This window comes from Microtus ochrogaster, chromosome 16 (assembly GCF_000317375.1).
Source record: "Microtus ochrogaster isolate Prairie Vole_2 chromosome 16, MicOch1.0, whole genome shotgun sequence".
NCBI lineage: Eukaryota > Metazoa > Chordata > Mammalia > Rodentia > Cricetidae > Microtus > Microtus ochrogaster.
This window is the reverse complement of record NC_022018.1, coordinates 60,530,967-60,540,554: the sequence shown is the minus strand read 5'-3', so window position 1 is coordinate 60,540,554 and position 9,588 is coordinate 60,530,967. Positions and strand designations below refer to the sequence as shown.

General features: G+C 46.8%; 1 protein-coding gene across 1 annotated transcript in view; it reads left to right on the top strand.

Annotated features, from left to right (window-relative positions):
* Isca1 (iron-sulfur cluster assembly 1) overlaps nt 1-8,365 on the top strand; it is a 14,145-nt gene extending 5,780 nt beyond the window's left edge. Inside the window, exons 2-4 of the mRNA XM_005355307.2 lie at nt 562-615; nt 4,689-4,794; nt 6,816-8,365. Of these exons, the coding sequence (XP_005355364.1) occupies nt 562-615; nt 4,689-4,794; nt 6,816-6,964 (309 nt within the window). The 3' untranslated portion in view covers nt 6,965-8,365. The remainder of the gene's footprint in view (nt 1-561; nt 616-4,688; nt 4,795-6,815) is intronic.
* Nucleotides 8,366-9,588: the final 1,223 nt, after the last annotated feature.

The window sequence follows — 9,588 nt, the reverse complement described above, 5'->3', positions numbered from 1 at the left end:
AGATCAGAGTAGGTTCCCAGCGCCCTCTACAGGAAGGTGGGCTGGTGAACTGACCTGAGAACACGCTCCATCGGGACACCTTCTCCTGCTAAAGACCACTAGGCTAGGTTGAACTGCATTCTTAGCTACATAGCCACATACTTGATTCTGTCACTGAGGAGCATGGCTGCTCACCTAGATGTCCAGGTATGTGTTACCCACAGTGGAAATCTGTGCCCAGGAGCAACTCTCCAGCCGTGCATTCAGATGGGTTTGAAGGGGATTGAACCAACAGGGGAACACCCAAAAGTTGACTTTTCCGTTGATGGGCTATTCATGAGCATCTGTGCCTGGCACTGTCCTTGTTACAGGCCATTCAGTAGATGCACAGAATATGGTCTCACAAGAAAAGGCGGGCTTCTGTCAGGGCAGGAGTGTGCTTTCGCGGTGGCTCCTTTATGGGATGGAACCCACCTGGTTCTCTGGGAAAACCTGCAGGCATGCACTACACCAGGCTCTGGTGGGGGCATCTGCCCGTCTGTGCATCAGAGGATGAGCCTAACAGCGGTTTCTTTTTTCCAGACCCCCTCAGCTGTGAACAAGATAAAACAACTTCTTAAAGACAAGCCAGAGCATGTAAGTAACATGTAAGCTTGCGGAAGGGTTAGCAGAGCTAAAAGTTGTGGTCGCAGGTCAAATGTATTTTGTTGCAAATAGTATATTTTCCTTAATTAAATTGTTTTTTGTTAGTTTTTACATTGCTAAGGTGTCAGCTTCCTGGCCTCACTCATGCCAGGCAAGTACAGGGAGCTGCACCCAAATTCTTGAATCACACGGGGTTTTTCCATAGAAAGCAGCTTCTCACTGCTCAAAGCTCTAGACGACTAAGATTCCACGTTGTCACACTTAAGCCAGATGCAGCCTGAGGTTGGCTGTGTGCTTACTAGCTGGGCATTCCCCTGCCTCTACTGCATGCCTTAGGGTGGCTGGAGGATGTTCTGGAGTTCTCCTTGGGAACCACTGGCCTGCATGGTCTATCTCTCTCACTTCTTCCATAGATGACACATGCAGTGCATGCTTGGTTACACTTCGTTCTACCTAGTAATTCAGTCTCCGGATCATTTGGTAAAGGTCCCCTCTTTCATGACTGCATGTATTCCCCTGAGCAGGTTTGATGTGTTCAACTGATCCTCTGTGTGAAAGCTATCTGGGTTTTGCTGTCAGCTGCAGACATAATTTACCAGCTGTAGGTGAAGTGAGTCACGCCCAGTGTCAGACCTGGAAGCCTGGCTTACCATGCCCACGGGGTCATCCCTGCATGCAGTCGCTTCTGGCTGTGGCCTGTGGATGGTAGTCCTGGTACTGTTTTCCAGATTCTTTTATACTTCATGACCGGACTTCTTACACTCCATGCTAAAGGCTGTTAAATGCCTCCAGGTGTCAGTGTTCTGACTCTGAACTTTCTAGCACATAAATTGACCAAAAACTAAAATTAGCCTTGTAGGATTGTAAGGTATTTGTTCTCGTTGGTGTATAAGTGTAATTTACAGCATTAACAATCCCTATGGAAACTAGGCTACTTTTGAATTCATGGGTAATCCACCCTCTCTTCCTTGTGAGTGCTGGGGGTTGCAGGTGTGAGCTGCCATGCCTGCTGAAAACTGGATTTCAGAGACTGGGGAGGGTTTCTGTTTGCTTTTGCTTTTTGTGTTTCTGGGAGTGAGCACAGAACTTCAGACATGCTAGGCAAACCTGATGCGGAGCTGCACCCCGCGCCCTATCTGCACACTCTAATGTGTGGGCTCCTGTTCTCCTAAGGACTTCCTGGTCACAGAGACAAACTAAACCTGCACCCAAAAAATTCATGCATTCAGAGTAATGGAATGCCCTCAGTCTACGCTTTGCAATCAAGCTCATGAAGCAAGCACACCTGACAGGGTTTCTCAGGATTGCAGTGCCGTGGTGGGACAGGACTGAGGGTAGTAGGGCTTGATTGTTCACTTAAAGGGCAGGAACCAAGATTGCGAGTGTAGGTAGATATTGTTAGAAAACCAGTCGTGTGCTGTGTTGGCTAGTTTTACATCAACTTGACTCAAGCTGGAGTCATCTGAGTGGAGGCAGCCTCAGTTGAGAAAATGCCTCCATAAGATCTGGCTATAGGGGCTGGAGAGATGGCTCAGCGGTTAAGAGCATTGTCTGCTCTTCCAAAGGTCCTGAGTTCAATTCCCAGCAACCACATGGTGGCTCACAACCATCTGTAATGAGGTCTGGTGCCCTCTTCTGGCCTGCAGGGATACACACAGACAGAACATTGTATACATAATAAATAAATAAATATTTAAAAAAAAAAAAAAAGATCTGGCTATAGGCAGGCCAGTGAGGCATTTTCTTCATTGGTGATTAGTTGAGGGGCAGGGTAGCCTATTGGGTGGTTGTATCCCCAGTCTGGTTGTTGTAAGTACTATAAGAAAGTAAGGACCAAAGCAAGACAGTAAGCAGCACCCTCTACAGCCTCTGCATCAGCTCCTGCCGCCCCTCTATCCCCCCCCCCCACTACACACACATTTTAAACTTCTATGATCTTTGGCTTCCTGGTTTTACCAGATTGCCTTAGAAAGGAAGCTCCTGAACTGGAGCCAGGTGAGAAGATGAACCTCAGTGCTCACTAACCATGGAAGCCTCCAGAAAGTACCTCACAGAACAAAGTGGAGCAAAACCTCTTAAAGGAATCCCAGGTTTTAAAGGCAATCTACCATCAAATGCCCTTTAAAAAAAAAATGAGGTGACCCAGCATTTTAGAGGTAGAGGCAGGTAAGTCTCTGATTTCTAGGCCAGCCTGGTCTACAGATTGAGTTCCAGGACAGCCAGGGCTACAAAGAGAAACCCTGTCTCAAAAAACCAAAAGGAGAAAAGACAAAGCCAGATGTGGTGGTGCTTGAGCTCATTGCCTCAGCCTTTGGAGGTAGAAGCTGGCTACACAGCAGGTTGGTGCCGTTTGTGGACCCTGTGTTTAAGAAGTAAAGGAAAAGCCAGTTATGGCAGTGCCCTTGCAATCCCAGCACTTTGAAGGGTGAAACAGTGGGTTTGTGGCCCTCCTGTACTTCAAAAAAAGGAATGTTGATGGCTACAGGAGAGCATTGTGTTCCCATTACTTCCAAACTATAGTTAAGAAAGCAAACACTGTGACTATGTAAAGGCCTAGATAGAGTAAAACTTTTACTATGCTGTAGTAAAACTATGCAGACACAGCCAGGACTGGAGAGACAGAGAAGCCACCTTCTTGCACTGCGAGGCTTGTGCACTTTTTCTGTGTTGTCCTAAGTGCTTGTTCCCGTGACATTTGTTCTTCCTATAGGGGCATCTTATAACCAGGAACGTGTTGCTTACCACTGAGTTTACGAGAAAATGAGTAGTGGTAATATCAAAGGTTGCTTTCTGTCTTTTAATTTGCTTGCTATCCTGTATGTAGGCATGCATTTCTATTAGTACCTTCATGTTTGTATGCATGTGTCTGAGGCCGAAGGTCAACCTCAGGAGTCACCCATCCTGACTGGAGACAGTTTCTCACAGGTCCGGACTTGAGGAGGTGGACTAGACTGACTGGTCAGCAAGGTGCAGAAGTGGCCCATCTGCGCCCCTCCCCAGAGTGGGTACAGACACGTGTCACTGTGCCGGGCCTTTTCATCTGGACTCTAGGAATCTGCCGCAGGCTCTTGTGCCCTTTACTAGTGGAACCCGCACTGACTGTCTCAAGACCATGTGTACCTTACCTGGGCTGGCTCCAGCCTGCCAGTGTAGCATGAATAATAGAAACCCAGCAACAGATGTTGGGGTTCATCCTGAAGATCAGAAAAGCAAAGCAACCAGCCACTGGCTCTTACCTCTACTTCAGACCAAAAATGGGCAAGATCCTGTCTCCATGAATCCTGAAAACTCTACACCACACACTCTACTCTCCACTGAGTTCCTCTCTTCCCCTTACGTTCCTCCTACATCCCAGCCACATCACTCCTGTCTCCACCTCCCTAGTGCTGGAGTCACCTTTGTGTGAGCTCTGTTTCTCTTTTAGGTTCAATCTTGTAGCCCAGGGTAACCTTGAACTAACAGATCCCTTTGCCTCTCCCATTTCTGGGATTAAAGGTGTGTGCCACCATTCCTGTCCTTTGTGGCTGTCTAGTATGACTGCTTTGCTCTCTGATCTTCAGGCAAGCTTTATTTATTAAAACACAAATAATATACTGCTATATCACAGTCCTTGTACCTCACCTCCCAAGCAGGTACTGTGTGGGCGGAAGCTGTGTGTTCGTTTCCTGGCCGCCCTGACCCAAAATAATCACGCAGAACTATATTAATTACAACAGTGCTTGGCCAATGACTTAGACATATTTCTGGCTAACTCTTATATCTTAAATTAACCCATTTCTATTAATCTGTGTATTGCCATGGTGCTGTGGCCTACCAGTAAGGTTCCATCCAGTGTCTCTCCTTCACTGGCTACATAGTGTCTCCCTGACTCCGTCTTATTTTCTCCTTTCTCTGCTTGGAGTTCCCGCATTGCTCTATTCTGGGCTGCCATAGGCCCAAAGCAGCTTCTTTATTAACCAATGGTACTAAAACTTATTCACAGCATACAGAGGAGAATTTCATGTCAGTGCTGGGATTCAAGGTGTAGGTCATCACACAATGTTTATCTTCTCAATTCTTTTCAGGTGGGTCTGAAAGTTGGCGTGCGAACCAGGGGCTGTAATGGCCTCTCTTACACCCTGGAGTATTCAAAGACAAAAGGAGATTCTGATGAAGAAGTTATTCAAGATGGTAAGCTCCCTTGTCTTTTTGAGACAGATTCTTTTGTGGCCCAGGCTAGCCCTGAACTCTTATGTAGCTGGGTGTAGGGATGACATTAATTCCTGCTCTGCCTCCCAGTGATGGGGTGGGGTATGAGTAAACACCCACACTTGGCTCTGGTGAGTAATGGATGGGTTTTTGTCGTTGTTCTTTAACATTTTGTGGTCACTTTTTCCTGATGAAAACTTGTAGAAACTGATGTAAGGCTGCTGGGTTAGGAATCGTCTGAGTGGTGCTTGTTACGTGCCCAGCGCAGGCAGACAGTCTTTTGCCATGTGCTCCACTGAATGGGGAGAGGAACAGTTTCCTGGCTTCTGTTGGAGAACCTGGTGCAAGGAGAGACTCAGTAGCTGGGAAGCCCAGGGCTCACAGTGAAAGGACCTAGTGAAGCTTTGAACCCAATCCGTTCTAAGGGTTAAGGGGGGGTTACGTTTTGTCTCGGCTCTGAATGGTCATCACAGCGAACAGTTTAGGCTTGTAGGTTTGTTTTTCCTGGTTGTTTTTTTTTTTGTTTGTTTGTTTTTGTTTTTTGTTTTTGTTTTTGAGACCAGAGCTTTACTGTGATCTTCCTTGCCACACATCCTGGTGCTGGAATTAGACGGTGGCTGAGGATCAAGCTCATCCTCGTAGGTTTTAAAGCTGCATTAGTGTGTGAAGTCAGCGTACAGCTTTTGAGAGCTGGTTCTCTCTTGGGTCCATGGGTTCTGGGTAGTCAGTCATCCACTCACCACACACAGATTTTAAGACCATCAGTTGAACAATCCAGCCATTTCTGCGGAACCAGTTTTATGTGGGCGTATTAGTGCACATTCCTAGTTCTGTGGAGACAGAGGGGTTGCGTCCTCTGCAAGAGCAGCACGAGCTCTCCAGACCCAGCTCCACTTTATCAGCTCCTGCATTTGACACCAGCCCCTGTCATCTTGCAAAACCTACCAAAGACTGAGGTACAGTGACTCAGGCTTAATATGGGATTGGAATCTTAGGTGCTGGGTTCAAGATCAGGTCAGGCCAGCCTGGGCTAATAAGATCCTATGTAAGGTAATAACCACCACTAGATATTGTTGTTAGTATATTGGAGCCATTTTGGTGTGAGACAAGCAGGAAATTGTATTCCCAACTTCCATCATATTTAGCTGAAATAATTAACCAATAAAGGCCTTCTTCTTAAGTTATAAAAAAATGGAGCTGGAGAGATGCTTAGAGGTTAAGTGCTTTCGACTCTTCCAGAGGACCTGGGCTCAGTTCCCAGCACCCACATGGTGGCTCACAGCCATCTGTAACTTTTGTTTCAACACCATCTTCTGGCTGCCACAGGCATTGCACACATATCTACAGGCAAAACACCATGCACATGAAAAATCTTAAAAAATAACATCAGTTCAGAAGTATAAGCTGCAGTTTCCCCCTACAGAGGAAAGGCCTATAGAGTATGTTCGTGTTTAAGTGATGTCTTTTGAGGAAAAGCACGTTTTGCATTTTTGAGAGGTCAGTCTCTCCTTCCCAGTGACTAGGGAATGGTACTCATAAGGTTAGCAGCAGATTACCGCTTTGGGTCCCATGGGTATCCTCTGAATTCCATGTCTCATTGTGTGGTCTTGGTTTATATGGTCTGGTTAGAATGTACCATGGAACAACAGTACTGTGGGCATTTATAGCTGACAGGGTCAGGACAGATGTTCCCGGAGTCTCGTGAATGCCATCATTAAAAGCTCACAGAGTTGCACGTTTTCCCATAAAAGATTGGGGTGGGGAGGTGAGTGAAAGGCAAACCAGTTTTGCAGAAATGCCATGGAATTTCCAAATGTAAAAAGTCTTCCTTGTTATAATTGGTTGGGGTTAGGCACGGGCTGGACTGGTGGGAAGTGGTGTGCTTCCTCTAAGGAAGCCCTAGACTTGCCCAGAAGCTGTGGGTGCTGGTGGCACCGACTGGAAATTCACTGCAGGTTCTGCACACCACAGGCTTTATGTGACATGTGTTTCTTTTCCCCAAGGAGTCAGAGTGTTCATCGAAAAGAAAGCACAGTTAACACTTTTAGGAACAGAAATGGACTATGTGGAGGACAAACTGTCCAGTGAGTTTGTTTTCAATAACCCCAACATCAAAGGAACTTGTGGCTGTGGTGAAAGCTTTAACATTTGAAACCTCAGGACTCCAAGCTCCGGGAGAGCCGGGATCTACCTGGGAGCTTACTGAAGAAATCATGTGACTGTCATGTTTCAGAGTTTATGATGTGCGGCCACCTCAGGGGGGAATAAAGTGATGGAGCCACTGTGCTAATCCCGAAAAGCTGGTATCTGTGTTGTCTGTAAAGCCCAAAAACTGGGAAAACATTGTTTTCTCTAGGTCATTCTCCTGTTCTGTACAGAAAACCCCTGCGCTGCTCTTAACTCTGTAGCTTTGTTCTTTGCGCTAGGACCAACGTCGTGGCCATTGCTTTGCCGGGAGCTGAGGGAACGGGTAACAGGTGTGCACCCAGAGATCCGAGTGAGTGGATTGAGACTCTTCTCGCCCTTCTCATCTCCCAGGCAGGACAGCTGTGGGTGACAGCGTAGTGGCCCCTCATTTCCCTCACATTCATTTTATTAGAAATATGATCATCGGCCTTCTTCCCGCCCTTCAGTAGTTCCAGATTTCTGAGTGATGGTGTCAGAAGGTGGGAGCTGCCAGACCTGGTCTCGGTCCACCCCCTAGGGCATGCTTCGAGATGGTTGGCTTAGACCTTTCCATTGGAAGCTGTGACAAGCAGCCAGCTAGCTCACCACACTTAACCCTGTGTGTATGAAGACCAAATCTGATAAGCTAGAGAGCTAGGACCATAGCCAGCTCTCCCTTCCTCACAGGTGACCCCAGTACTGTATGAGACACTCAGGAGGGAGTGGTGCCTGCCTTCCATGCCTGGGCAGCATTTTGATACGACTTTAATTTATAGACCGCGTTTGTTTTCTTCTGAATGGAAGAGTCTTGTTTAAGCTCTTTTGTTTGAATTGCCATCTTGCTTGTTCAGAGCTTTGAAACCATGGTTTCTTACAGAGATCCTGCAGCAGAAGAATTTACTCTTGGAGCACAGGGCCTATGGAGCAGACATGGAGGTGTCTTCTTAGTTCCCAATACGCATACATTTCCTGGTTCCTAAATGAAATTGCTGAAGTTTTCATATTTTTTAACACCAGTTTTTTGAGTCATTTTGCTGTATAGTATAGGCCATCCTGACTGGCGACCCTCCTGCTTCAGCCTTCTGAGATATGTGCCACCATACCTGAATCCCAAGTTTTTCTTTAAAGTGATCTTAACTTGACCTGTTTTTGACATCTTAAGTAACCTGGAGTTCTTTTGTGGAAGCCTGTTTCTCACAAAGTAGCTGAGTTTCATATTTGCGCTATTTACTAAAATTCCTACCACCAAAATGCACCACCTTGTAGTTTTATATGAGTGTTATGAGTTTGTTATCATAAATAGAATTGTTGATACATCTTTAATTTGTGCAATATTGTATGTAGAAATTGAGTATCAATTAAAAAACTCACCTCTTTGTGATCCTAATATTGTCTTTTCTTGTTGGGGGAGAGGATTTTGGGTAGTTAGCTGCTAAACCAGTCGGTTATGCTGCTGTCTCCAGAAACCTGAGTGCACACTGGAGATGCTGCCCGTTTGTGCTGCACACATAGCCCATCACGCTGTGTCTCCAGCTGACTCCGTGTGTGTATGTGTGGACTGTATGTGTCTCATGTTGTGTGTGTTCACGCCATCTCTCCAGCTGAGTGTGTGTGTGTGTGTTGCCACACCATCTGATTTGACACAGGTGTGTGTGCACACCATCCCTCATCTGACACAGATGCCTCCAGTCCTCCTCAGGAGAGAGTGTCATCTGCTCTCCGGATGCTTTTCCCTTGTCCGAGCTTCAGCTTCTCTCCTTCCAGAAGGGTCTTTGCAGTTCAGATCCAGTGAGATGAACACACTGAAGGCTTTCGGCACTGTAACTGCTGTGTGTGGGGTGCGCGCCAGAACTGTTCTGACTGCATCCTTTTCATACGTGAGAATCTAAAACATGACTTGAGTACAGTACTTTATCTAATTAAATTACACATGGCCTGGTCCAAATAACCCCTGTGCTCTGAACAGGTACCGCCAAATACTGCATATTTTGATGACCTCTGGGGGTGGGAGGCCAGCGGAAAGTGGCCTCAAGGTTATGTCCTCTGAGCTGGGTTTTTAAGGACAAGAAATGTAGAGAAAAGGGGGAGAAAGAACAAAACTAATGGGTTTGAAAACTGCAGAGAGAAGCTATGCCCTGAAAAGGACAAGGTGGGAGGCCTTGACACAAATCTGTGAACCCTGCACGGGCTGGGGGTGGGGTGAGGGGAGGGGAGGTAGGTGACAAGACCCCACCCTAAAAGTTACAAATGGAGGACTGCCAGAGAAGAGCATCCAGAGGTATCAGTCCTGTGCTACCACAACAAAGTGGCCTAGAAGAGGTAGAGAGGGGGCCCAACCCAGAAGCTTCTCACCCACTCCAGCCCTGTGGCATCGCCAAGTGACGAGCCAGGAGCCTCACAAGGTGGCAAATCTCTTTCTTCATATAACCTCAGTTAAAAACGTCCTTGTCCCTGTTAGAAAGCTCTGAGTTGAGTGGGCCAGGCCACTGTGGTTAAACACTCCTTAATGCATTTCAGAAGGCCAGCCTGTGGGCCTCATTGTTCTGAACATCCCCACCCCTGCACCTAATAGAATGGCTTTTTTTTCCTCAAACAGGAAATGGGATAGGA